Raw genomic sequence first — 27331 nt, forward strand, 5'->3', positions numbered from 1 at the left:
CCGACGGGGAAAGAGAGCGAGGGGCGGGGCCTGGAGGGGCGGGGCCTGCGCCGCCAACTCCGCTGCCGGCCGAGGCGTGATGGCGGCTACCGAGGGGGTCGGGGAGGCTACGCAGGGCAGCGAGCCGGGTCTGCCCGAGCCGCCACCGCCCCTACCGCACCCCCCGCCGCCCCAGCAGCAGCAAGAAGAAGTGATGGCGGCTGAGGCTGGAGAAGCGGTGGCATCCCCTATGGACGACGGGTTCCTGAGCCTGGACTCACCCACCTATGTTCTGTACAGGTAACGCCCCCTGCGGGGCCGCGGGTCGGAGGCCCTGCTCCGGAGGACGGTGGCTTCACGCGGCGGCGGTTCCGGGTCGGTTCCCGCTGCCTCCTCTTGTCGGGCCAAAGTTTTCGCGGCCTCGCTGTCCGGCGGCGGGGGTCGCGCCCTGCGGGGTCAGGCCCACCCGCGGCCCTCGCGCTGCCCCGAGCCCACCCTGTCGCCGGGAGACGGGGGCGGCAGGATGCCCAGCCGCGTAGAAACCACTGTACACCCTGGACCGCACTCTTAGGCTGTGTAGGTGTCCTGGTTCAGGAATTTAAGAAATCTCCCGCGCTGTTCCCGCTCCCACAGAAATAGCCTGAGAGTAATCTGACTGTATACCAGAGGGGGTGGGTACATTTTGACAATCTGGCAGGAAATAATTATTTAAATAAGTTACAGATTTGCTCACTTTAAAGACAAGGTGTAAGGACTTCCCGTGATTTGTTCTGCTGAAATGGAGAAAGCTAGTATAAGATCTTCAAGAACTGGGACATTTCCATTCAACATTTTAGCGCCTAGCATCAGCCAGGCACCTAGTTGGGCTTTCCGGATGGAAAGATTGTTGGTTGTGGGACTCTCGACTACTTCCCTGCCTCGCCTCGTACGTAATGCGCGTGCTGTGTGGGCTGTGTTGGGAACTGCTGAAACTCTCCTGCCTTTTCTCCGTATCTTTGCCAACACCCGGTCCCATCTCCATCAGCTCTTTGTTTTCTGATAACGCTTGTTCCCTAGCTCCAATTGAACCTACAGAGACTAGTGAGAAGTCCTTACGTCTTATTTTTCTTTTGTCTTATTTTTCTCTCCTGTAGTTCTAGGTAAATCCATTAGATTGCTTATTTGCCTTGTTTTTATGAATGAGTGCAAGTCGCTATCCAGATTTTGTCACTGTTTTTTTGTTAATGTTTTACTGTTTTAAATTGGTTGGGGTGACCCCATAATTCTCCAACCTCCTGTCTGTCTGAATTGTGAAATATTCAGCTTATTCACGTGGCTATATCTCCTTTCCCAGTGACTAAATGACAGCCTTATTTTCTCATGTCTCACACCCCTGGTAATTGCTTCCCGTGATTTCCCTGGTGGACACAATTTCGGGATTGATAGCTGATTGGTATAGAGAACTAAAAAATAAGTGAAAGGAAAAGACTATACATAAAGAGTGTTTACACAGCAATTCACACAGAAATGTCTGTGGTATCCAATTGTTGCCACTATAGTGTTATTTTAGCATTGATAATGGGAGTATTCATTGAATGCACATTTTAAGTGCTTGACATGTTATCTCAATCCTCCAAACAGTCTTTTAAATTTGGTTGGTAATATTATCATCTCCATTTTATAAATGAAGAAACTGAGGCTCAGGGAAGTTAAGTAACTTAAGGTCACACAGCTGGTAAGTGGTAGAGCCAAAATTCAACTCAGACAGTTGTACAGTAAGTTAATAGTGCTTACTTTGATTTTAAAATGTCAATTCCTAGTAAATTGTTACTCAGTTTTTAAAAAATACTAACTCCGAAGAGTCTTATTAGACCAATGAATTATCAGTGGTCGGCAAACTGTGGCTCTGTTGACTAATGAGTTTGCCGACCACTGAATTAGATTGATTTCTAATTTAAAACTATTGTATACGTGCTGCAAAAATATGTTTTTCCACTTACATATAAATCTTAAATTTGAAAACTGTTAATTAATTGATTTTATTTGGAAGATTATTTACATTATTTTTATTTTAAAGTTGAACATGTAAAGCAAAGTGGCAAAACTTGGTCATGAAGAATCCAACCATAGTTACATTAAGATGTTTAAAAGCTACTAGTATTAATGTAAGTGTAATTGTTGCTATTTTAAAAATACCCGAGTTCTTTTTCTTACCTACTTGAATATAATCACTGAAAATATATATATATATATTTCAGAGACAGAGCAGAATGGGCTGATATAGAGCCAGTACCACAGAACGATGGCCCTAATCCAGTGGTCCAGATCATTTATAGTGAAAAATGTAAGTTTATTTTTATTAGGAAAAGGTCTGGAAGTCAAACTTAGTAGCAGAGTTGAAATTCACAACTATATGGCTAGGTAAATGATAGATTTTTGTCTGACAAAGATCTAATGACTATGATAAGCTAACATTGTGTTTTATATAATTTATTTTCATGACTAAGTGTTTTATTTTGTCCAAAGAGACATATTCTAAGTAATGAATGTTGTTACATTATTTCTCGTGTGTTTGTTACCCTCACCCAAGGATATTTTTTCAATTGATTTTTAGAGTGTGTGGAAGGAAGTAAAGGGAGAGGGAGAGAGAGAAAGAAAGAAATATCAATGTGAGGGAGACATATCAAGCGATTGCCTCCTTCACAGGCCCCCACTTGGGTGGGGGATCAAACCTGCAACTCAGGTATGTGCCCTTGACCGGGATTCGAACCCACCACCCTTGGGTGCACGGGCCAATGCTCTATCGGGCCAAGGTGTGAATGTTATAATACATAATAGCTACTTTGGGATTGTATTTTTCATTTACAGTTAATCTACAACATAAATGAGTTACTGTTTTATTTAGAATAAACTTTTGTTTCTGAAACATGAGCATTTTGAAATATATTATAGCAATGAGTGTTAGGCTCAGTTGGAATACATTTACTGATATTAAAATGAATGTATTATTTTCTTTGACAAAGTATCATTCTTTCATAGTGAATGTGAAAATGCTTTGTACTTTGAAGGTCATGCAAATGTTAATTGTTAGTTGTTCCAGGGAAGTGAAATGAATAAAATGGAATGCTAGTTCTGTAGTTTTATGTATGTACATATATATATATATTTCTTTCAGTTAAGGCTTTGTTATCTAAGATCATTCCTCTGTTACAAAAAGCACTAATTGTTTTTTATTTATTTATTATGAAGTAATACCAAGATATGTTTGAAAAGGAAGAGTAATGGTGTAAGGGTTTGCCTTACCAAATATGAAAATGTATTACTAAAAATATCATGTGGAACTGGAACAGAAATAGATTACTAAGGAATCTAAAAATACATCATCAGTATAAATGAGAACTTAATATTTGATAAAAAGGATATCTCATACCTGTATGAAAAAGATAGGTTAATCAAATAATGTTTTTGTAACAGTTTGCTATGCATTTGGATATAAGCAAAATTATATCTCTATCTCATAGCTTACTTGAAAATAATTTCAGAACAAAATTATAAACATACTAGGAGCAAATATTAGAGAGTAATCTTTCATTCTTAGAGTGAAGAAGGTATTAGTGAGCAAGTTACAAGATAGAATTGATTAAGGAAAAGATCAGAAGGTATAACTGTATAAAAAATAAAAAACTTTCACATGGTGAGATGTTATATGTGGAGATATAATACTAGAAGAAATAGAGAATATCTACAAAGAGATGTTAACCAAACTAGTGATCAGAGAAATGAAAAACCACAATTTTTTCATATTCATAAGGTACCTATAACAAAGATGTTGGAGAAAACTGATAAATCATATATTTCTCTTATTAAAAATAATAAGATATTTTCTACAAGATAAAAAAGAAAATCATCATTTTAAATTATTACATATATTATGATTACAAACCACAAAGGAAAATATAATGAAATATGACTTATTGATCAAAAATTGATATGTGAATATATCAAAATTTAAAACGTGTATAAGAGCCCTAACAGATTTGGCTCAGTGAATAGAGGGTTAGCCTGCAGACTGAAGGGTCCCAGGTTCGATTCTGGTCAAGGGCATGTACCTTGGTTGTGGGCACATCCCCAGTAGGGGGTGTGCATGAGGCAGCTGATTGGTGTTTCTCTCTCATTGATGTTTCTAACTATCCCTCTCCATTCCTCTCTGTAAAAATTCAATAAAATATATATTATAAATAAATAAATAAATAAAATGTGTATAAGAGAAAACACCATGAATAAATTGAAAGGCAAACAGCATTGTGGGAGAAGATATACCATATAAAACAGAGGATTGATAATTTAGAACTTCATAAGGAATTCCTACAAAAGGTTAAGGAAACAAACATTAAAAAATGGGCCAAGGGCCCTAACCCAGTGGTCGGCAAACTCATTAGTCAACAGAGCCAAATATCAACAGTACAACGATTGAAATTTCTTTTGAGAGCCAAATTTTTTAAACTTAAACTTCTTCTAACGCCACTTCTTCAAAATAGACTCGCCCAGGCCGTGGTATTTTGTGGAAGAGCCACACTCAAGGGGCCAAAGAGCCGCATGTGGCTCACGAGCCGCAGTTTGCCGACCACTGCCCTAACCAGTTTGGTTCAGTGGATAGTGTTGGCCTGTGGACTCAAGGGTCCCAGGTTCGATTCTGGTCAAGGGCATGTACCTTGGTTGCCGGCACATCCCCAATAGGGGGTGTGCAGGAGGCAGCTGATTGATGTTTCTCTCTCATCGATGTTTCTAACTCTCTCTCCCTCTCCCTTCCTCTCTGTAAAAAGTCAATAAAATACATTTAAAAAATAAAAAATGGGCCAAGGGTGCCCTAGTGGGTTTGGTTCAGTGGTTAGGGTGTCAGCCCATGGGTCTTGGGTTCGATCCCTGGTCAAAGGCACATACCTCGGTTGCAGGTTCAGTCTCTCTCCCCAGTCTGGGTGATGTCTCTCTCTTTCTCCCCTCCTACTTCCTCCCTTTCACTCTCTAAAAGTTAATGGAAAAAATATTCTCAGGTGAGGATTTTTTAAAAAATGGACAAAGGATATAAACTGATAGTTCACAGAAGAGAAAATTTCATTGTCTATTAAGTAGAGGGGAAAATTTATTATCATTAAGAATGAGAGCGATGCAAATTAAAATGGGAATGCCATTTCTACCCATGAATTGAATAGCAAAGATTAAACCTGTGATATCAAGTATTAGGACATATAAACAGATACATGTATTTCTGATGATAGTTTTCATATTTTAGCCATTTTGGAAAGCAGTGTGTTATATCTAGTAAAACTGGAAAATGCCCACATCTTACAACCTTGAAGTGCTGCTTCTATAATACATTCTGGGTTCACTCTGGCATATGGCATCAGAAGACATACTAGGAGGTTATGAATGAGTGCAAGTCACTATCCAGATTTTATTACCACCTGGTTCGCATTCTAACTTCATTTTACTGTCACCTTGAACAAATTATTTAAATTTAACCTCTGTACCTCTATTCCCTCCTCTATATCCATGTTTTGGAGAATCCTATATAAAAAAGGCTAATATGCAAATCTCAGAATGACCGGTCACTATGATGCGCACTGACCACCAGGGGGCAGATGCTCAATGCAGGAGCTGCCTCCTGGTGGTCAGGGTGCTCCCACAGGGGGAGTGCCACTCAGCCGGAAGCCGGGCTCACTGCTGGCGAGTGCAGCGGTGGTGGCAGGAGCCTCTCCCACCTCCACGGCAGTCAGACATTCCCTGAGGGCTCCAAGACTGTGAGAGGGCACAGGCCGGACTGAGGGAACCCCTGCCCAGTGCATGAATTTCGTGCACCGGGCCTCTAATGGGTAAATAAAATGTATTGTTGTCATACAATTTAGTACTACTACTATATAACTATTAAGAAGATCTAGATCTGTTACAACATGGACACAGATCTCAAAAACAACATTCAGTGAAAAAAAGAAACAAGTTTTAGAAACTTTGTGCCTGTGATACCAAAGTATTTTCAGGGTGGTATTCACACAATCATTTGACTAATTTTGCTTATTCTTCTAAATAATGCAATAAAATATCTTTCTTTTTAAGATATAACAACATTTTATAGTATAATGGTAGTTCAAAACAAGAAGGATAGTCCTAATGCAGTTTTGTGCTATTTACAGTTAGAGATGTTTATGATTATTTCCGGGCCGTTCTGCAGCGTGATGAAAGAAGTGAGCGAGCTTTTAAATTAACCAGAGATGCTATAGAGTTAAATGCAGCCAATTATACAGTGTGGTAAGTAATATATTATTAATATTTCCTGTTTAAATATCTTATGTTTTAGTTTGGATGGCTTTTCTTTTTCTAAACTGAACTTTAACTTTTGTCAAAATAATAATTCGCATATGAAAAATAGCAACCTCTGCCCCATTCCTTCTCACTACCAAAGTCCCAATCCTCAGAGGTAGTAACTCTAGCTGTTTTTTCTTGAATTAAACTATATTCTAAATAGTATGCTTAATTTTTTCATTTTTTTAAAATTTCTTTATTGATTAAGGTGTTACATATGTGTCCTTCTTCCCCCATTACCCCACCATCCCCCCCACTCATGCCCTCAACCCCTGTTGTCTGTGTCCATTGGTTAGGCCCATATGCATGCATACAAGTCCTTTGGTTGATCTCTCCCCCTTACCCCCACCCTCCCCTACCTTCCCTCTGAGTTTTGATGGTCTGGTCAATGTTTCTCTGTCTCTGAAACTGTTTTTGTTCATCAGTTTATGTTGTTCATTATATTCCACAAATGAGTGAGATCATGTGATATTTATCTTTCTCTGACTGGCATATTTCACTTAGCATAATGCTCTCCAGTTCCATCCATGTTGTTGCAAATGGTAGGAATTCCTTCTTTTTTAGCGCAGCGTAGTATTCCGTTGTGTAGATATACCACAGTTTTTTAATCCACTCATCTGCTGATGGGCACTTGGGCTGTTTCCAAATCTTAGCTATGGTAAATTGTGCTGCTATGAACATGGGGGTGCATATATCCTTTCTGATGGATGTTTCTAGCTTCTTGGGATATATTCCTAGAAGTGGTATTACTGGGTCAAATGGGAATTTCATTTTTAGTTTTTTGAGGAAACTCCATACTGTTCTCCACAGTGGCTGCACCAGTCTGCATTCCCACCAGCAGTGCACGAGGGTTCCTTTTTCTCCACATCCACGCCAGCACTTATCGTTTGTTGATTTATTGATGATTGCCATTCTGACAGGTGTGAGATGGTACCGCATTGTCGTTTTGATTTGCATCTATTGGATAATTAGTGACTTTGAGCATGTTTTCATATGTCTCTTGGCCTTCCTTCTGTCTTCTTTCAAAAAGTTTCTATTTAGGTCCGTTGTCCATTTCTTGATTGGATTGTTTATCTTCCTTTTGTTGAGTTGTATGAGTTCCCTGTAAATTTTGGAGATTAAACCCTTATCAGTGATAATATTGGCAAATATGCTCTCCCATGTAGTGGTCTTTCTTGTTGTTTTGTTGATGGTTTCTTTTGCTGTGCAAAAGCTTTTTATTTTGATGTAGTCCCATTTGTTTATTTTCTCTTTATTTTCCATTGCCCTAGGAGCAGTATCATTGAAGAAGTTCCTCCGGCATATGTCTGAGATTTTGCTGCCTGTGGATTCCTCTAGTATTTTTATGGTTTCCCGTCTTAAGTTTAAATCCTTTATCTATTTTGAGTTTATTTTTGTGTATGGTGTAAATTGGTGGTCTAGTTTCATTTTTTTGCATATATCTGTCCAATTTTCCCAACACCATTTATTGAAGAGACTGTCTTGACTCCATTTTATGTTCATGCCTCCTTTGTCAATTATTAATTGAGCAAAGTGGTTTGGATCGATTTCTGGGTTCTCTATTCTATTCCATTGATCTATATGTCTGTTCTTGTGTCAGTACCAGGCTGTTTTGAGAACAGTGGCTTTGTAATACAGCTTGAAATCTGGTATTGAGATCCCACCTACTTTGTTCTTCTTTCTCAGGATTGCTGCAGCTATTCGGGGTCTTTTTTTATTCCAGATGAATTTTTGGAGAGTTCGTTCTAGGTCTGTGAAATATGCCGTTGGTATTTTAATGGGGATTGCATTGAATCTATAGATTGCTTTGGGTAAAATGGACATTTTGATGATGTTGATTCTACCAATCCATGAACACGGTATGTTCTTCCATCTGTTTATGTCTTCCTCTATCTCTTTTTTCAGTGTCCTGTATTTTTTTCATATAGGTCTTTTACCTCTTTAGTTAAGTTTATTCCTTGGTATCTTAATTTTCTTGGTACGATGGTAAATAGGATTGCTTTTTTAGTCTCTCTTTCTGTAAGTTCACTATTGGTGTATAGAAATGCCATAGATTTCTTGGCGTTAATTTTGTATCCTGCTACCTTGCCGAATTCATTTATTAAGTCTAATAATTTTTTGATGGAGTCTTTAGGGTTTTCTATGTACAGTATCATGTCGTCTGCGAATAAGGACAGTTTTACTTCTTCTTTTCCAATTTGGATGACTTTTATTCCTTCTTCTTGTCCGATAGCAATGGCTAGTACTTCCAGTACTATGTCAAACAGGAGTGGTGAGAGAGGGCATCCCTGTCTTGTTCCTGTTCTTAGGGGAAATGGTTTTAGTTTTTGCCCATTGAGTGTGATGCTAGCTGTGGGTTTATCATATATGGCTTTTATGATGTTGAGGTATGATACTCCTATTCCCACCTTGCTGTGAGTTTTTATCAGAAAGGGTGTTGGATTTTGTCAAATGCTTTTTCTGCATCAATTGATATGACTATGTGATTTTTCCCCCTCAACTTGTTTATGTGATGTATCACGTTTATTGATTTGCGGTTATTGTACCATCCTTGCATCCCTGGTATAAATCCTGCTTGGTCATGATGTATGATCTTTCTAATGTACTGCTGGATCCGATTTGCGGGATTTTGTTGAGGATTTTGGCATCTATGTTCATGAGGAATATTGGCCTGTAATTCTCTTTCATTGTGTTGTCTTTATCTGGTTTTGGTATTAGGGTGATGGTTGCTTCATAGAATGAGTTTGGAAGTGTTCCTTCCTCTTGAATTTTTTGGAATAGTCTGAGGAGGATAGGTTTTAGTTCTTCCTTGAATGTTTGGTATAACTCTCCTGTGAAGCCTTCTGGGCCTGGGCTTTTGTTTGCTGGAAGCTTTTTGATGACTGCTTCAATTTCTACCATAGTTATTGGCTTATTGAGATTTTTAGAATCTTCCTGATTGAGTTTTGGAAGGTTGTATTTTTCTAGGAATATGTCCATTTCCTCCAGGTTGTCCAGTTTGTTGGAATAGAGTTGTTCATAATATTTTTTAACAATCCTTTGTATTTCTGTGGGGTCTGTTGTTATTTCACCTCTATCATTTCTGATTTAGTTTGAGTCCTCTCTCTTTGCTTCTTGGTGAGCCTGGCTAGAGGTTCATCAATCTTGTTTATCCTTTCAAAGAACCAGCTCTTGGTTTCATTGACCTTTTGTATTGTTTTTTTGGTCTCTATGTCATTTATTTCTGCTCTAATCTTTATTATCTCCTTCCTTCTGCTCACTCTGGGCTTTTCTTGTTGCTCTCTTTCTAATTCTTTGAGTTGTAGCATTAGATGATTTACTACCATTTTTTCTTGTTTTTTGAGGTAGGCCTGGAGAGCTATAAAATTCCCTCTCACGACTGCTTTCATTGTGTCCCATAGGTTTTGGATTGTTGTGTTTTTATTGTCATTAGTTTCCAGAATGTTGTTAATTTCTTCTTTGATCTCATTGGTAACCCAATCAATATTTAATAACATGCTATTCAGCTTCCAAGTGTTTGAGTGTTTTGGGTTGTTTTTATTTTAGTTTATTTCTAATATTATGCCATTGTGATCTGAGAAGATGCTTGGTATGATTTCAATCTTCTTGAATTTGGGGAGACTTTGCTTGTGACCCAGTATGTGGTCTATTTTTGAAAATGTCCCATGTGCACTTGAGAAAAACGTATATTCTGCAGCTTTGGGGTAAAATGTTCTGAAGATATCAATTAAGTCCATCTGATCTAGTGAGTCATTTAGGATTATTTCTTTGCTGATTTTTTATTTAGAGGATTTATCAAGTGATGTCAGCGGTGTATTAAAGTCCCCTACTATGATTGTATTGTTGTCTATCTCTCTCTTGATATCTTCCAGGAGATTTTTTATGTATGTGGGTGCTCCTGCATTGGGTGCACATATGTTTGCCAGGGTTATATCCTCTGGTTGTATCGATCCCTTTAGTATTATGAAGTGGCCTTCCTTATCTCTTGTTATGGCCTTCACTTTGAGGTCTATTTTGTCAGATATAAGTATTGCTACCCCAGCTTTTTTTTCATTTCCATTTGCCTGAAAGATATTTTTCCATCCCTTCATTTTCAGTCTGTGTGAGTCCCTTGTTCTGAGGTGGGTCTCTTGTAGACAGCATATATATGGGTCATGTTTTTTTTATCCATTCAGCCACTCGATGTCTTTTGATTGGAGCATTTAGTCCGTTTACGTTTAAAGTTATTATTGAAAGGTACTTGTTTGTAGCCATTTTTATTTTTTGAGGCTGTGTTCCTTCTTACCTTTTTGTTTTTTTCTTTTTACAGCATTCCCTTTAGCATTTCTTGCATTGCTTGTTTGGTAGTGATAAACTCCCTTAGCCTTTTTTTGTCTGTGAAGCTCATGATTTTTTGATTGATAGTCTTGCTGGATAGAGTATTCTTGGATTGAGTCCCTTGCTTTGCATCACTTTGCATATCTCCTTCCATTCTCTTCTAGCTTGATGTGTTTCTATTGAGAAATCATTTGATAATCTAATGGGGGATCCTTTGTAGGTAACTCTCTGTCTCTCTCTTTCAGCCTTTAAGATTCTCTCTTTGTCGATAACATTTGCCATTGTAATTATGGCGTGTCTTGGTGTGGGTCTTTTGGGATTCATCTTGCTTGGGACTCTGTACTTGAGTAACTTTTTTCTTCCCCATATCAGGGAAGTTTTCTGTCATTATTTCTTCAAATAAATTTTCTAATCTTTGCTGCTCTTCTTGTCCTTCTGGCAGCCCTATTATACGTATGTTATTTCGTTTTGCATTGTCCCAAAGCTCCCTTAGGCTCTTCTCCTGCTTTTTAATTTTTTTCTCTAGTTGCTATTCAGATAGGGCTTGTTTCTGTACCTGATCTTCTAACTCGCTGATTCGGTCCTCTGCTTCTTCTAGTCTACTGTTGAAGCCTTTCATGGTGTTTTTTATTGTAGCTATGTCATTTTTCATTTCTTCTTGATTTTTGCATAGGTTGTTGATTTTCTCGTCCATCCGGTGTATGAACTGTATGACCATTACTCTAAATTATTTTTCTGTCATGTTGCATGCTTCTCTTTCCTTACTTGGCGATTCCTCCTTTTCTTTCCTCTGGAGATTGCTTTGTTATCTCCCCATTCTGACTATCACCAGAAGGTTCAGATGTCAAGTTGCGGGAGCCTGGACCATGTGCAGTGGGAGTTTTGCACCCCCCAAGTGTCACTGAAGAGCTCTGATACCAAGACGTGTGGTTGCTGTGGGTTGGTGGGAACCACGCTTGCCCTGGGTCAGAGTCACAGGCGCTTAGTGTGACCTCGTGTGTGCACCTAGAATCAGGGACCCTGCCTGCGCCACGTTGAAACAGAGAACCCACTGGCGTGTGCCAAAAATCAAAGTCCCCTATTGCGTGTCAGGAGTCAGAGAGGCTCCCTGTGTCCATGCCGAGAATCGAGTATCAGAGTCTCTGTTTCTTGGTGCCACCTCACACTGAGAATCAGGTCCCTGTGTGCACATGCACCAAGAATTGGAGTCACTGGCTCTTAGTGTGAATGTACTGTGAATCAGGGATCTCAGGCGCACATAATGAGGAATGGAGTCTAGTCACTGGTGGTCAGTGCTGCCTCTTGTGTGGAGATTCAGGGTCCCCGATCTGCCCGGGAGACCGGGTTGCTCAGTTGCACTGTGTTAACAGGAAGTCCACTTCTGCCCTGCGGTAAACAGCCTTCTGTGTGTGCTTGCCCTGAATCAAAGTCAGGTGGCTCTGTCCCTCAGTGTGGGTGTGAGGTCTGGTCACGCAGGTGTGCACTGTGGAAACAAACTCCCTGTGTCCGTGTACCCAGGCTCAAATTCAGTGCTGCCTTCCTGTGTGGGCACAGGGTCTGGTCATGGGGAACAAACTCCCTGAGACCGCACATCCAGGTTCAAATTCACTGGAGTCTCTCAAGGTGCAGGGTCTGGTCATGGGAAACAAACTCCCCAGGTTTGCACCCCCAGGCTCAAATTCAGTGCTGTCTCCCTGTGTGGGCATAGGATCTGGTTACAAAAGACAATCTCCCCAAGGTCGTGCACCTATGCTCAAATTCAGGACTGCCTTCAGTCTGGGCGTGGAGACAAGTCGCGGGAAACAAATTCTCCTAGTTCACAAGTCCGAGCTCAAGTTCAGCGCTGTCTCCCTGCCCTGCGTGGGCATGGGATCTGGTCGCAGAAGACCACCTCCCTAGGGATGAGCAGCTAGGCTTGAATTCCGCTCAGTCTCCCTGCCTGGGCGCGGAGATGAGTCGCGGGAAACAAACTTCCCATGTCTGACACAAAGGCTCAAAGTCAGGCAGAGTTGCCACTGCTTTGTGTGTGCAGAAAGCCTTATTGTGCGGCTGGGGTCTGGTAGTTTCTTTGTTACTGCCGCGGGGGTGGCGGGGGAGGGGAATTGGCTTTGTGACTCAGAAATCTGCGGCCGGGTGCCTGGAGTCCTGGTGTCCCTGGGTCTGCAGCTGTGGTGGCAGGTCTTCTACCAGAGCGGTTGTAGGGTCCTGGTTTGCTTCCGAGACCAGACTGGGTGGTGGCGAGGCTAGGATCCTACTCTCAAGCAGTTCTGTTCTTCAAGATGGCATGGTCTCTGTGCCGCCGGTGTCCTCCCCGGAGTGTTTGCAGTGGCCACGGGGTTTTGCCGTCTAAGACTGCCTGGATTGGCAGTCCCCTGGAAGAACTGCAGGGTCTAAATGTCCCTATTTCACTCACACACACACCCACACACGTCCACACACACCTCTATCACTCCCTCACTCTCTAACACGCTCTCCCTCCCTACTTTCCTGCTGGTCGCCATCTTGCCTCCTGTTTTCATTTTAGATATTATCTTTTCCTTCTGTGGAAGATACAGAATTCCCTGTCCACTACACTTGTTTTATTCATAAGTAGCATTTTTGTGGTGGTTTTAAAAGTAAAATATGTGATAATGTTTGTAATGGAATTAATTTATTATATAAATAATTATCTAAATGAACTATTATATAAATAATTACCTAAATGAACTATTATATAAATAACTAGAGACCCGGTGCATGAAAATTCATGCACTGGAGGGGGGATCCCTCAGTCCAGCCTGCCCCCTCTCACAGTCCAGGAGCCCCCAGGGCGGGAGGCAACCTGGCAATCAGGGGAAGCCTCAGCCAGCCTTGGTTACCTGAGCCTCGGGCGGCCCTGGGCGGCTGGGCACCCGCCATCTGAGGCTTGCCTGTGCCTTGAGCGTCGGCTGGGCAGCGCTATCCGAGGCTTGCCTACGCCTCGGGCATCAGCTGGGCAGCCACCATCCGAGGCTTGCCTGCACCTTGGGCCGGCCCTGAGCGGCTGGGGGGCTGAGGGGACTGGGCGCCACCATCTTATGGCTGTGGGCACCACCATCTTTGAGGGCGTGGCAGCAATTAGCATATTCCCTCTTTATTGGCTGTGGGTACCATCTTTGTGAGGGCGTGATGGTCAATTAGCATATTTCCTCTTTTTTAGATAGGATTATGTAAATAAACAAGCTTACTGTACAAGGAAAGAGATGTCTTTGATTCTTGTGTAATACAACACAGGTAGCCCTAGATTATTACCTAAAAATAATCATTAGTTGGTTGTCTTTTCTTGTATGTCACATTTGTTGCCTTTCGCTATTTTTACTTCAAAATGCTTGACTCTTATGAAGATTCTTCAGTAAATTAAAAGTAGAGCTGCCATATCATCCAGCAATTCTACTTTTGGGCATTTATCTGAAGAAAGCAAAAAGACTAATTTGAAAAGTTTATGCACATCTATGTTCCTTGCAGCATTACTAGTAACAGCCGAGAAATTGAAGCAACCTAGATGTCCATCAATAGATGAACAGATAAAGATGTAGTGTACCGTATATACAGCAATGGGCAAAAGTAGACTTACAGTTGTGAGTATGTAAAAGTTTATTCTTGTATTATTATTTATTAATTGTATTATTTGTATTACAAATGTAAACCTACTTTTGCCACACCCTATATACACAGTGGAATATTATGCAGCAATAAAAAAAGAATCAAATCTTGCCATTTGTGGCAACATGGATGGACATAGAGGGTATTATGCTAAGTGAAGTCAGACAGAGAAAGACAAATGCCATATGATTTTACGTATATGTAGAATCAAAAAGAAAACAAAATATATGAATAAAAAAACAAAACAGAAACAGACTCATAGTTGTAGAGCACAAACTGATAGTTGCCCAAAGAGAGGGTCTGGGAGGATGGGAAGAAAAAAATTACTTTTAAATGCTTGATTTTTCCAATGACCAGATATATGTAGAAGTTTAGACCAAAAAAAAAAAAAAGTCTTATTCTGTTGTCTTGTAGCTTTATTTGATACTGTGCGGAGGCGATTTATGTGGAGTAATGAGACTTTGAATGCTTGATGTTTATTATAGGCATTTCCGGAGAGTTCTCTTAAAGTCACTTCAAAAAGATCTACATGAGGAAATGAACTACATCACTGCAATAATTGAAGAACAGCCCAAAAACTATCAAGTTTGGTAAGAAGAAAATAGGAGGGAAACATGTTACTGTGCTGATAGTACCTGCCAGTGGGTGATGCAAATATAGGGAATTGTTTGTTTCTTTATAATTTTAGTACTTTGCATTGAAGCTAATGTTACCTGCCTCAAAGGGTTGTTAGGAGGATTAAATGAAACAATTTTTTTAGTGTTTAAAGTAGTGCCTGACCCATGGTTAACACTAAAATGTTTGCTACTATTATTATTTAAAACATCTAGCATGTAATTCTGCTAGACTCAGAAAAGAATTTGAGTTAAAAAATCTGAAATGTTTTCTTTGTGTTAAAAAATGCCTTTTTGGTATTTGATCTTGTATTTATTTTTTAATTTAAAATATTTATACTGATGCTGGAGATACAAAGATGAATCAGATATAATCTAAAAGGAAAAGCAAATAATAAAACCAAGTTATTTTACAGTGTAGTGTGAAAAGCATAATGATAATTTTTCACAGAGTATATTTTTTCTAAAAATTAAGCCCCTAAGTTAAGATAGACAAGAGTATGGATTAGTGTTTGTGAGGGGAGCAGAATACAATGGGAAAAGAAAGGTAAATAATGGAGCAGAGGACAAAGAAATAAAGAGTTTGAACAGTACCCAGGATACAGTGAGCACTCCAAGAATGAAAGCTGCTGTGGCTGCTGTTGTGGAGGAGGAGGAGGTAGTGGAGGTCATATTGGTGGAGGAAGTGGAGGTTGAAGGGGTGGTGGTGATGGTCATGGTGGTGGTAGAGGAGGAGGTGAGCTGGAGGAAGTGGTAGTGAAGCTAGTGAAGTAGCAGAAGCAACTGTCTCCACTTTCTGTGCCACTCACTGCCTGCTCAAAATGCAGGAGTTATACCATTTTTTTTTCCAATATAATAACCGACACATGCCTGTCTTTATGCCTGAGATCTAAGGTTGATTTCTGAGAGGAACGATCTCTGGGGCAAAGGAAATATTCTGGGGAGACGAATGAAAGAGCACAATGCACTCAGGGAGTTATATAAATCCATGTGATTAGAGTAAATGGGATAAGATCATAAAGAGCCTTATGAACATTAGTAAGGAGTGTGGACTTGATCTTAGGCAGTGCAGAGCTAATTTTAATTAAGGAAGTAGCATGGTTGGTTTTGTGTCTTAGAAGTTTTACCCTGACTGTAGGGTGGAGCATAGATGGAATAGGTTCACAGCCCTGGTAGGCCATTGCACTGGTATAGGCTAGTGGTCGACAGACTCATTAGTCAACAGAGCGGCAAACCGTGGCTCGAGCCGCTGTTTGCCGACCACTGGTATAGGCTAAGAGAGGGTGGGAAAAGGGTTTAGGAGAGAGAAGGATATATTCGAGAGAGGGTTTGCAGACAGAAGCAACAGGTTTGAAGTTTAATTTATTAGAGGAGTGATGAAGAACAATGATGTCAATATATTTGGCTTGACCACTGGGTGAATGGTAGTGCCAACCACTGGGGAATTTATAAGACAAAGCAGCACATTTCTGGGAAAGAGAGATGGATACAGTATTGGACAAATGGCATTTGATGTGCCTATGGAAAAACCTATGTAGTATTGTGGTCCAGTATATGGTTGAAAAATGCTCAAAGGAGTTGAAGTCATAGCTATGGATGAGGATGCTCAGGGAGAATTAGAGGAGAAGGCCGAGGATAGAACACCAGTGAACATCATTTAAGAAGCATTCCAGGCCCTAACCGGTTTGGCTCAGTGGATAGAGCATCGGCCTGTGGACTGAAGGGTCCCAGGTTCGATTCCAGTCAAGGGCATGTACCTTGGTTGCGGGCACAACCCCAGTAGGGGGTGTGCAGGAGGCAGCTGATCGATGTTTCTCTCCCATTGATGTTTCTAACCCTCTATTCCTCTTCCTTCCTCTCTGTAAAAAAATCAATAAAATATGTTTAAAAAAAAAAAAAAGAAGCATTCCAGGAAGACTGAGCAAGGAAACCAAAAGTTAGTGTCATCACAGAAACAAAGAGAAGAGAGAGTTTTAAGAAGAAAAGAGTGGATGACGGTTTCAATACTGCTGACAGGTCAAGGAAAGTAAGGACTAAAAGATGACCAACGAGTTTGTTAATTAGGTGGATATGAGTTAGTGATCTTGGCATGAGAGTCTTCCCACCTGGGTGGGGTGGTTACTGGGTGGGCAGGAGGGAAGTGGTAGGAAGAGAAAAGAAGGCACATAGTGGGATGAATCATAAATGGGAGATGAGGGTTTGCTGTTGAGAAAAGAAGGGATAGCAACTAGCCAGTCAGGGATAGGTTTTTTTGTTTTGTTTTTCCAACATGGAAAACTCCTCTTTCGACAACTTTGTCACTTATCATAGCTACAATTCTGCCCACAAACTAGTGAAATTAGTATTTATTTGCTTGTACAGTGACACTTTGGACTTAAGGAAAACTGACAGTCTATTTATAACCAGAGGAGCTTCAAACTTGATAAAATGATATTGTATATCCTATAGTCTTATGCCGTTGGTCTTTGATAGAATTTTGTAAAGACTTAGCTTGAGTTAAACCTCCTTTAAGATGTAAAATTTGATTTCATTTTATACAAAAATCACAAATCACTGTTTTATGTTTTTCAACTTAGTATTCTGAAATTTTTTCTCTTAGTGTTTCTTTTTTGTTACCTTTTTCTCCAGTAGAGCCTTGAGAATTAGAGATGATTTCTGTTTCTTAAGTGTCCCTTCACATCACCTAGCACAGCACATGCAACTGTTACTTTAGTTCCTGAATAAATTCACACAAAACTTCTCTCCCTTTCCACCCGGCTTTAGGCATCATAGGCGAGTATTAGTGGAGTGGCTAAAAGATCCATCTCAGGAGCTTGAGTTTATTGCTGATATTCTTAATCAGGATGCAAAGAATTATCATGCCTGGCAACATCGACAGTGGGTTATTCAGGTATTGCCTTTCTTATTACAATGTTTTTCAATTTTTTATTTTTTAACTGAATTAAATAATGAAAATTATTAAATTGCAAGTATACTTCTGAACTGAAACACACATGTAGTTTATGTATATACATATAAATACAAAATATGTATGTCATTATTAATAATTATTAAGTTACTTAATTATCTGACACTTCATGTTGGTTAACCTTTATAATTTCTTGAGATATATTCATAAGTAGCTTCATATTAAAGAAGAATAATAGTAACTTAATATTTTTAGATTGAATATATATCACATCTTATATTTGCCAACAAATTGAATAGAAAAAGTAGTTCTAATTTTTAATACAACTTCGTTATTTTAATTAACAAGAGCATCGTACACACTAAGGTTTTTGCATATATAAACTAAGGAATATGATTTTACAGAAACTATTATATATTTTATTTCCGCCCATTTGTTAAAATTTTATGCTAAATCTTGAATAGAAGAGAATAGTTAGGACTCCCACTCTGGGCATTTAATTTATTCTACCAAACAATTCTAGTGTTGTTTTCTGTGAAATTTTCCCCAGTAATTACTAATTTCTGCGCTATTCATTATACCAACATTATTTCATCAAATTATTTTTTACTTACAATTTTAAACTTTTCTAAATTTGAATAAAGGGATATATTTTTTAAGGTATTCAGTATTTTTAATTTTTTATGAATTTCTACCTTTTTTTCTATTAAAATATAAGAAATATAACTCCACTAGCTTTTTCATAGTTAACGTCCCTGACTGTTTTAGCATTTGTAAGTTTTGATCATTTTACTTTTTTTTCCAAATTATCTGTATGGTTCTCTTCACCATCATTTTTTTTGTTTGTTTCATATTTTGTAATTTTTTATTTATTGATTTTTAAAGAGAGAGGAGGTGGGGGAGAGAAACATCAATTTGTTGTTCTCCTTATTTATTTATTTATTTATTTATTTATTTTATTTATTTTTTTAATATATTTTATTGATATTTTTACAGAGAGGAAGGGAGAGGGATAGAAAGCCAGAAACATCGATGAGAGAGAAACATCGATCAGCTGCCTCCTGCACACCCCCCACTGGGGATGCGCCCGCAGCCAAGGTACATGCCCCTGACCGGAATCGAACCTGGGACCCTTCAGTCCACAGGCCAACGCTCTATCCACTGAGCCAAACCGGTTTCGGCTGTTCTCCTTATTTATACATTCATTGGTTGTTGTTGTTTTTTTGGCTCTGTTGGTTGGAGCATCAATTTTTTATTTATTTATTTATTTTTCTAATAAATCTTTATTGTTCAGATTATTACAGTTGTTCCTCTTTTTGCTCCCATAGCTCCCTTCCACCCGGTACCCACCCCACCTTCTGCCCTTACCCCCCCACACACACTGTCCTCATCCATAGGTGTATGATTTTTGTCCAGTCTCTTCCCACACCCCCCACACCCTTTGTCAGTCCACTTCCTTTCTATGCCCCTGATCCTATTATATTCACCAGATTATTCTGTTCATCAGATTTTTTATTCACTTGATTTTTAGATTCACTTGTTGATAGATATGTATTTGTTGTCACTTCGTTGTTCATAGTTTTTGTCTTTACCTTTTTCTTCTTCTTCCTCTTCTTAAAGAATACCCTTCATGCCGAAACCGGTTTGGCTCAGTGGATAGAGCGTCGGCCTGCGGACTGAAGGGTCCCGGGTTTGATTCCGGTCAAGGGCATGTACCTTGGTTGCGGGCACATCCCCAGTGGGAGGTGTGCAGGAGGCAGCTGATCGATGTTTCTCTCTCATCGATGTTTCTAGCTCTCTATCCTTCTCCCTTCCTCTCTGTAAAATATCAATAAAATATATTTAAAAAAAAAAAAAGAATACCCTTCAGCATTTCATACAATACTGGTTTGGCAGTGATGAATTCCTTTAACTTTTTCTTATCTGTGAAGCTCTTTATCTGATCTTCAGTTCTAAATGATAGCTTTGCTGGGTAGAGTAATCTTGGCTATAGGTTCTTGCTATTCATCACTTTGAATATTTCTTACCACTCCCTTCTGGCCTGCATAGTTTCTGTTGAGAAATCAGCTGACAGTCGTATGGGTACTCCCTTGTAGGTAACTAACTGTTTTTCTCTTGCTGCTTTTAATATTCTCTTTGTGTTTTGCTCTTGGCATTTTAATTATGATGTGTCTTGGTGTGGTCCTCTTTGGATTCCTTTTGTTTGGGGTTCTCTGCGCTTCCTGGACTTATAAGTCTATTTCTTTCACCAGGTAGGGGAAGTTTTCTGTCATTATTTCTTCAAATAGATTTTCAATATCTTGCTCTCTCTCTTCTTCTGGCACCCCCATAATTTGGATGTTGGTACGCTTGAAGTTGTCCCAGAGACTCCTTACACTAGCTTCATATTTTTTTATTCTTTTTGCTTTTCCGGCTGGGTGTTTTTTGCTTCTTTGTATTTCAAATCTTTGACTTGATTCTTGGGATCCTCTAGTCTCCTGTTGGATCTCTATGTATTATTCTTTATTTCAGTCAGTGTATGCTTAATTTCTAGTTGGTCCTTTTTCATATCCTCGAGGGTCTCACTAAATTTATCGACCTTTTCTAGAAAATTTTTGAAAAACCTTATAACAATGGTTTTGAACTCTATATCCAGTAGTTTGCTTTTCTCCATTTCTGTCATTTGTGACCTTTTTCTTTGTCTTCACATTTTGGCTGCTTCCCTGAGTTGATAGAGTGGCTTTGTGTGCTAGGTGTCTTGTCCTATAGGGTCCAGTGGCTCAGCCTCCCCAATTACCTGAGGTGGACACTCTTGGTGCACCCCTTTGTGGACTGTGTGCACAGTCTTGTTGTAGTTAAACCTTGATTGTTGTTGGTATCACTGGGAGGAATTGACCTCCAGGCCAGTTGGCTGTGAGGATCAGCTGTGTCTATGATGGGAGAACTTCTGTGCTGGTGACACCCTTATGGGGCAAGACTTGCTTCAGTGGGATTTGGTGCTCACTGAGTGTGTCCCTTATGGATCTGAGGAGTTGTAATCTGGATGGTCCTACTCCCTACTCTGACTCTTGGATCTCCAAGGAGGTGCTAATTTAGCCTCTGCCTGAGGCCACCCAGCAGGAGCTATGGAGAGATCTGCAGATTCCTCTTCTTTGTTTGGGTTTTGGAGGTGCCCAGATGAGGCCCAGCTGTGAAGCAATGCAAGCTGCTGCGGGGCCTTGGGCCTTCTTTTGGATGTTCTGGGTTTCACTGACTCAGCTGCAGTTTGTAAGGTAAGTGTAGATTTCAAAGGACCAGGCCATTCATATGCAAAAGCCTCTGCGCACAGCCTGGATGGGGTGGAGTCTCAGGGCGGAGCAAACAGCAATGGTTTCCCGTCAGCCCTGCCCTAAGAGGCCCCTGGGTCTTGGTGTCCCTTGGTAATTGCTGCAAGCACCTCTGAGAGAAAGCCACCTTCGAGTTCCACCCGATCCCAGACAGTCCAGTTTCTCCCGGTATGAGTTTGAGTCCCCAGAGTCTCGCCCAGAACTGGAGTTCAGAGCAGTTGGGAGCTTGTGTCTCCCTGAGGATTGAAAAAGCCAGCCACATACTCAGTTGCCTGCCCTCTCCACGCCCGCTCCTCTGTACCTCTGCACTTTAATTCCACACCTCCTCTGAGTCTCAGTGTGCTTTTCTCTTCCCTTCTAGTTGTAGAATCTCCACTTAGCCAGCCTTCCTGTGGTTCTGGATGATGTCCGTTTTGTCTTTTAGTTGTAGTTTTGAAGTGGTTGTGCGAGGCAGCAAGTTCAGGTGTTTATCTATGCTGCCATCTTGGTTTCTCCTGTAAAAAAATAGCTTTATAATGTGAAAACTTTATGTCTAAACCTAATTGTGGGTCTTTCTCTACATCTATTTTAATGTAATTTTGTCATATGTGTGCATTTTGAATATTTGTTTTATTTAATGTATTAATGTCAGATTAATCACATCAAATTAATATGTTGTAGATAATCATTTTCTTACTAAGTTTGGTGGGGTTTATTTTCCTCTAAAATTTCACCATAAACAATGCATAAGCTTTTAGTTAATTGCACTTCTTTTGCTTTTGATTTCGTCCTGTAGAATAATTGTTGGCTCAGAAAGCATAAACGTGCATCTGGTTACCTGAATTGTTCTCAAGAAGATGGTGCTGGATTACAGGCTGCTTTGGCTGCTCTCTCTTCCTGGTTGTTTTCCTCCCTCAGAACCAATCTCTTATCTTTGATTTCTTTTCTTCCCACTGCATTTGCCTGATCTGCAACTGTCATTCTCCACCAACTATGTGCTGAGTCCCACTTCTTCAGTTACACCTACTTAGCTTTGCTGAAATTTGATTAATTTTTATTGTTTATAAATAATGGGACATTTCTAATTGGATGTTTTATTATTTATTTTCTTTTAGGAATTTAAACTTTGGGATAATGAGCTGCAGTATGTAGACCAACTTCTTAAAGAGGATGTGAGAAATAATTCTGTCTGGAACCAAAGATACTTCGTAATTTCTAACACCACTGGCTACAATGATCGGGCTATACTGGAAAGAGAAGTCCAGTTAGTAATCTCCTTCACTTGCTCACTCAGTAAAAGAATATTTGTGTGCCTACCATATGTCAGGTATTGGGGATACAGCAAAGGTCAGGACTGCCCCCAGTTCTACCCTCATGGAACTAATAGGACAGAATACTTAGATGAAATTGATAATGTTAAATTTAAAAGTATGTAATGTACCTCTGCTTTGTAATGTCTTAACTTCCTTGAAATATTGTTGCTACTGTAGATTGAGAAGAAATTAGATTTCATAGTGTCTAGGAAGCTTTGTTTAAAACTATCGTATTAAATTCTTTTGTATGTTGGATAATAGTCCCCTGATGCCATGTTGTTCTAGTGCAGGGTTTTGAGCCAGATAAATCTTTGTTGTAGGGGCTGTCCTGTGCATTGTAGTATGTGGAGCATACCTGGCCTGTATACACAGTCCTCGACTTACGATGGTTCGATTTATGATTTTTTGACTTTAAGATGTTGTAAAAGGGGTGGGGATTGGTGGTGGGCTAGAAGTGGTCATTGGGGGAAAAAGAAGAACGTAGTACTCTCAACAATAAAGATTTTTTTAAATAAAAGATGTTGTGAAAGGAGTAGAATTCAGTAGAAACCAGCTATGATGTTCTGTATGTTGGGTGTATTAAATGCATTTTTGAGTTACAATATTTTCAATTTATGATGGGTTTATCGGGACATAACCCTGTCATAAGTCGAGGGGCATCTGTAGATCAGTAGTAACCCTCCCTCCCCAGTTGTGACAAACAGAAATGTCCCCCAATATTGCTAGATGACCCCCCTTGGGAGCATAGTTATCCTCAGTTGAAAACTACTGGTCTAGCAAGCATAAGGCTGTTATAAGAGCCAGAAATTTCTGAATTGGCATGAATGTGTGTGTATATCCATAAACATTAAAAGCCACCTCTTTTCTGACTTTTGTCTATTTTGTCTCAGTAGTCTGATTTAAATTTAAACATGTTTGCTTTTATAGCCTCATGAGACCATAATCATAATTTTAATTGTGAAAGTTAATTAACAGCTCCTGTTTTTCCCTTTTATAGTTGGTATTCCGTTGTGAGAATTAGGAAAAGGGTGCTCTGAAGGAAAGCAAAGCATCATCCTTCAGAAAGTTCGATAGCTTCCTTGCCAAAGTTAGGATGCTTTAGGTTATTCTACCTTAAAATAATCCAGTTAATAATTAGGAAGTTTAAAAATATTGTATGTTCCTTATTTACTGTAGCCTACTACATTAGGTTAGACATAATAAGGTATTTAAAAAATTGAATATAAAGAGTTTGGAAAATGCAGACTTCTCTCATAGCCTTTAAAGGAAGATCACTGGCTTTCTAGTACCAAATAGAAATAAAAATAATCAGCCAAGAATCTAAGAGTTTTCCATTCTTAAAGTTTATTATATTATATCCTTTAGATAGGTAAAAGAAATATTTAAGATGCTAAGAATAGCAGTTTTCTATAATTTAGTTTGTTAATTAAATTCAACTCTAAGAATACACGTGTAGCTGATTATTTTCTGTAGTTTTTCCCTTTTATTATAAAAGCAGTGCAGTCTACTCATTATACTGAATTATATAAAATTAAACATCAAAATCTCTTACTCTCCTTCCCATATCCCATTCTTGAAAAATTGTGGAGTATTTCCCCCTCCCCATTGATTTGAGAGAGAGTAAGGGGGAGAGAGAGAAACATCAGTTTGTTGTTCTACTTATCCATGCATTCATTGGTCAATTCTTGTATGTGCTCTGATGGGGGATCAAACCACAACCTAGGCATATTGAAACAATACTCTAACCAACTGAGCTACCTGGCCAGGGCCCATATCCCATTCTTTAGAGTGAGCTACATGTAGTGAATCCTTTCAGGCCTTACAAATACATTGCAAACACACACAGCAACCTAGGCAATCATATTATACACATTGCTTTTTTTTTTTTTCTTCACTAAATACATCATGGTAATATTTCTATTTGAGTACATAACCTACTGGCACTATTAATAATAGTTACTATTTATCAAGCATTTACTAAGATTATATAGTTCTCCTTTTTCAACAATTAAGGATTTGACAGCCATAAATAGATCTTAGACTTCCCCCCAAGATTGCTTTACAAGTAAAAGGAAAATCTTGTTTTAGCTGACATTTTCCTTCAGAGGGAAAGCCTAAATTAAAGGAAATCTTCAATTTCTTTTCTGTTATGAATTGAGCCTTCATATTGGGTGTCCTTCTCCAGAATTGGATACAAATATTCAATAGGGAAGAACTATGTCAAAAAGAATTGACATTTGGAGACTGGAGAGACTTAAATATGACCTAGAGAGGTGCCAAAGTCCACTCAGAGAGAAATGAAAGCACATATGTAAGCTATGCTACCGTCCTATTAAAACTGTTTCTAATTATTGCACTGCTCTTAAAATTATACACATATTTGTGCTCTTTTTCTTATAGGTACACTCTGGAAATGATCAAGCTAGTACCACACAATGAAAGTGCATGGAACTATTTGAAAGGGTAAGAGGATTTTTTTGCTTGTTTTATATAAAATACAACCTGTTAATATGATGCATTATGGGACTATGTTCCATAATCAGATTCCAAAATGATACTAAAGTTTTTCTGTTTTTCTCTGAGAGCAGAAGTGTATTATGGCAACACCCAAGAACAGTGTCCTCTACTTTTCTCTCCACCTCCCAAGCACATATACCAGCCCAGTTTTTAGAGTAGTCCATGAGTGAACAATAATAAATTATAACTGAAGTTATGAATCCTGTAGTCTTTATGTCAAGAATGGAATACAGCTTGCTATAGCAACAAAGTCTAACCTATTCCAGTGCTCTTCTCTATGAGACAAGCCATTATATATACTTAGACAGTGAAAAAAAAAAAAAATGGAACACACACCCTCATTGTATGTGCAGCTCAGGAACACAGTAAGGCAAGGCCAACTATTTACAATCAGATTTCACAAATTCAGGCAGCCTCTCTGATTCACTTCTAGAGATCTCCTGTTACAAGTCTTTTTTAAAAATATATATATTTTATTGATTTTTTTATAGAGAGGAAGGGAGAGGGATAGAGAGTCAGAAACATCGATGAGAGAGAAACATTGATCAGCTGCCTCCTGCACACCTCCCACTGGGGATGTGCCTGCAACCAAGGTACATGCCCTTGACTGGAATCAAACCTGGGACCTTTCAGTCCGCAGGCTGATGCTCTATCCACCGAGCCAAACCAGTTAGGCTCCTATTACAAGTCTTACTTGTTAAACCTACAAGGTTTCCCTTGTTTGGCCACTGACATACCCAGGTTCCCTGTCGAACTTAGAGGTCTCCAAGAGCCAAAGTACGTAGCCCAGTCACATTGGGAGGTGTGTGCAGGGTAGGGGCCTGTAATATCTGGAGAGCTAAAGGGATAGAAGCTAAAAGGATAAGTTAAAACTCTCCTGTGTTTTCCTTTACTTCTTAATTTTAAGAAGATTTATTTTCTGCTTTAATTTTGTGTGAATTTCATTTAGTTTCAACTTCATTCAAAATGTCTCCTTTTCTTATGTCACAGGGGCTATTTTCTCTTGATCTTTCTACTCTTTTTGCTCTTCTCAAAATTTAGAATAATTTCTGTTTTTAGGATTTTGCAGGATCGTGGTCTTTCCAAATATCCCAATCTATTAAATCAATTGCTTGATTTGCAACCAAGTCATAGTTCCCCCTACCTAATTGCCTTTCTTGTGGATATCTATGAAGATATGCTAGAAAACCAATGTGACAACAAGGAGGACATTCTTAATAAAGCACTAGAGGTAAGCTCGTGGAACTCATCACTTGCTTTTTGCTATCTCAGAATTGGGTCTTCCCAGTGCCACTAATATTCATGTTCCTTTCAACAAAGTTACTCAGAATTCAATGCAGGACTAGTTCTGTTGTTTAGAGCAATACCCCCGTCACTAGTGCACATAGTATGCAGCTCTGGTGGTGTATCTCATTTGAATGTGATTGAGTTAAACTGTATTAGCTGTAGCTCAGAAGCATTTGCCCTAAAGATTTAATTACACATTTTCTTTAATTAATTGTCTGTTTTTCATTTTTAGTTATGTGAAATCCTAGCTAAAGAAAAGGACACTATAAGAAAGGAGTATTGGAGATATATTGGAAGATCTCTTCAAAGCAAACACAGCACAGAAAGTGACCCACCAACAAATGTACAGCAATAACACCATCTAGAAGAACTTGATAGACTGCTTTTATTTTTTTAAGAGACTCTAATGCAGGAGTTTAAAACTAGAGTGATCATTCCCTGTGCCTATAGTGTAAAACATGCACTGCACAGGTATTGCTTTTTAACAAGAACTAAGTACGATGTTCCTTGGGTGCTGCTGCCATGCAGACTAGCTCTAAGTAATTCCATTATTTTATAGCAAAGTAATTTGGGGGAGGGAGAAGGAAAAAAGTCCCATAAAGGTCCTTTTGTAGTCTTATCAACATTTACTTTAATCCCTTAGCATCAACTCCTCCCTAAATGGTATATGCATCAGGATTTGCATCATAAATGATTACAGATAACTTATATGTAATGGATATGAGGTAGCTTAAATTATGGTTTAGGAAGCAAGGAATGCAGTTGTTACTCAGAGCTGCTATGCCACTCACAATATCTTGCTATTACTGTAACCAACTAATGCCAAAAGAATGGTTTTGTAATAAAATTATAGATGTATCCTAAAACAACATCATAGTAGTATGACTTTTTTTTTTTTAATTTATTTTTATTGTTGACACTATTACAGATGTCCCCGTTTTGTTCCCCTTCGCCCATCTCCACCCAGCTCCCTCCCCCCTCCCTCTGGCCATCACCACACTGTTGTCTGTGTCTATGGGTTAGGCATATACATTCGTTAGCTAATCCCTTCACCATTTATCCAGTTTCCCCTCCCCTGACAGTGGTCAGAATGTTCCATGTATCCATGCCTCTGTTTCTGTTTTGTTCATCACTTTATTTTGTTCATTAGATTCC

General features: G+C 39.2%; 1 protein-coding gene across 1 annotated transcript; it reads left to right on the forward strand.

Annotated features, from left to right (window-relative positions):
* Positions 1 to 27038, forward strand: FNTA (farnesyltransferase, CAAX box, subunit alpha). The gene is made up of 9 exons (XM_080660069.1): positions 1 to 279; positions 2217 to 2302; positions 6147 to 6261; positions 14739 to 14843; positions 17631 to 17757; positions 22175 to 22323; positions 24773 to 24835; positions 25949 to 26120; positions 26409 to 27038. The coding sequence occupies exons 1-9, from the start codon at positions 80 to 82 to the stop codon at positions 26529 to 26531; spliced, it is 1140 nt and encodes a 379-aa protein (XP_080516195.1). The 5' UTR covers positions 1 to 79; the 3' UTR covers positions 26532 to 27038.
* Positions 27039 to 27331: the final 293 nt, after the last annotated feature.

The sequence above is a fragment of the Plecotus auritus genome (assembly GCF_963455305.1).
Source record: "Plecotus auritus genome assembly, chromosome: 3".
Taxonomy (NCBI): Eukaryota; Metazoa; Chordata; class Mammalia; order Chiroptera; family Vespertilionidae; genus Plecotus; species Plecotus auritus.

What these genes read in the sequence shown, in the direction of transcription:
- FNTA (XM_080660069.1), top strand. Translation starts at nt 80, where the DNA reads ATGGCGGCTACCGAGGGGGTCGGGGAGGCTACGCAGGGCAGCGAGCCG. An exon ending in CCCAAAAACTATCAAGTTTG is followed by an intron (nt 14,844 to 17,630) that starts GTAAGAAGAAAA and finishes ACCCGGCTTTAG; the next exon opens with GCATCATAGGCGAGTATTAG. An exon ending in GCATGGAACTATTTGAAAGG is followed by an intron (nt 24,836 to 25,948) that starts GTAAGAGGATTT and finishes TTCTGTTTTTAG; the next exon opens with GATTTTGCAGGATCGTGGTC.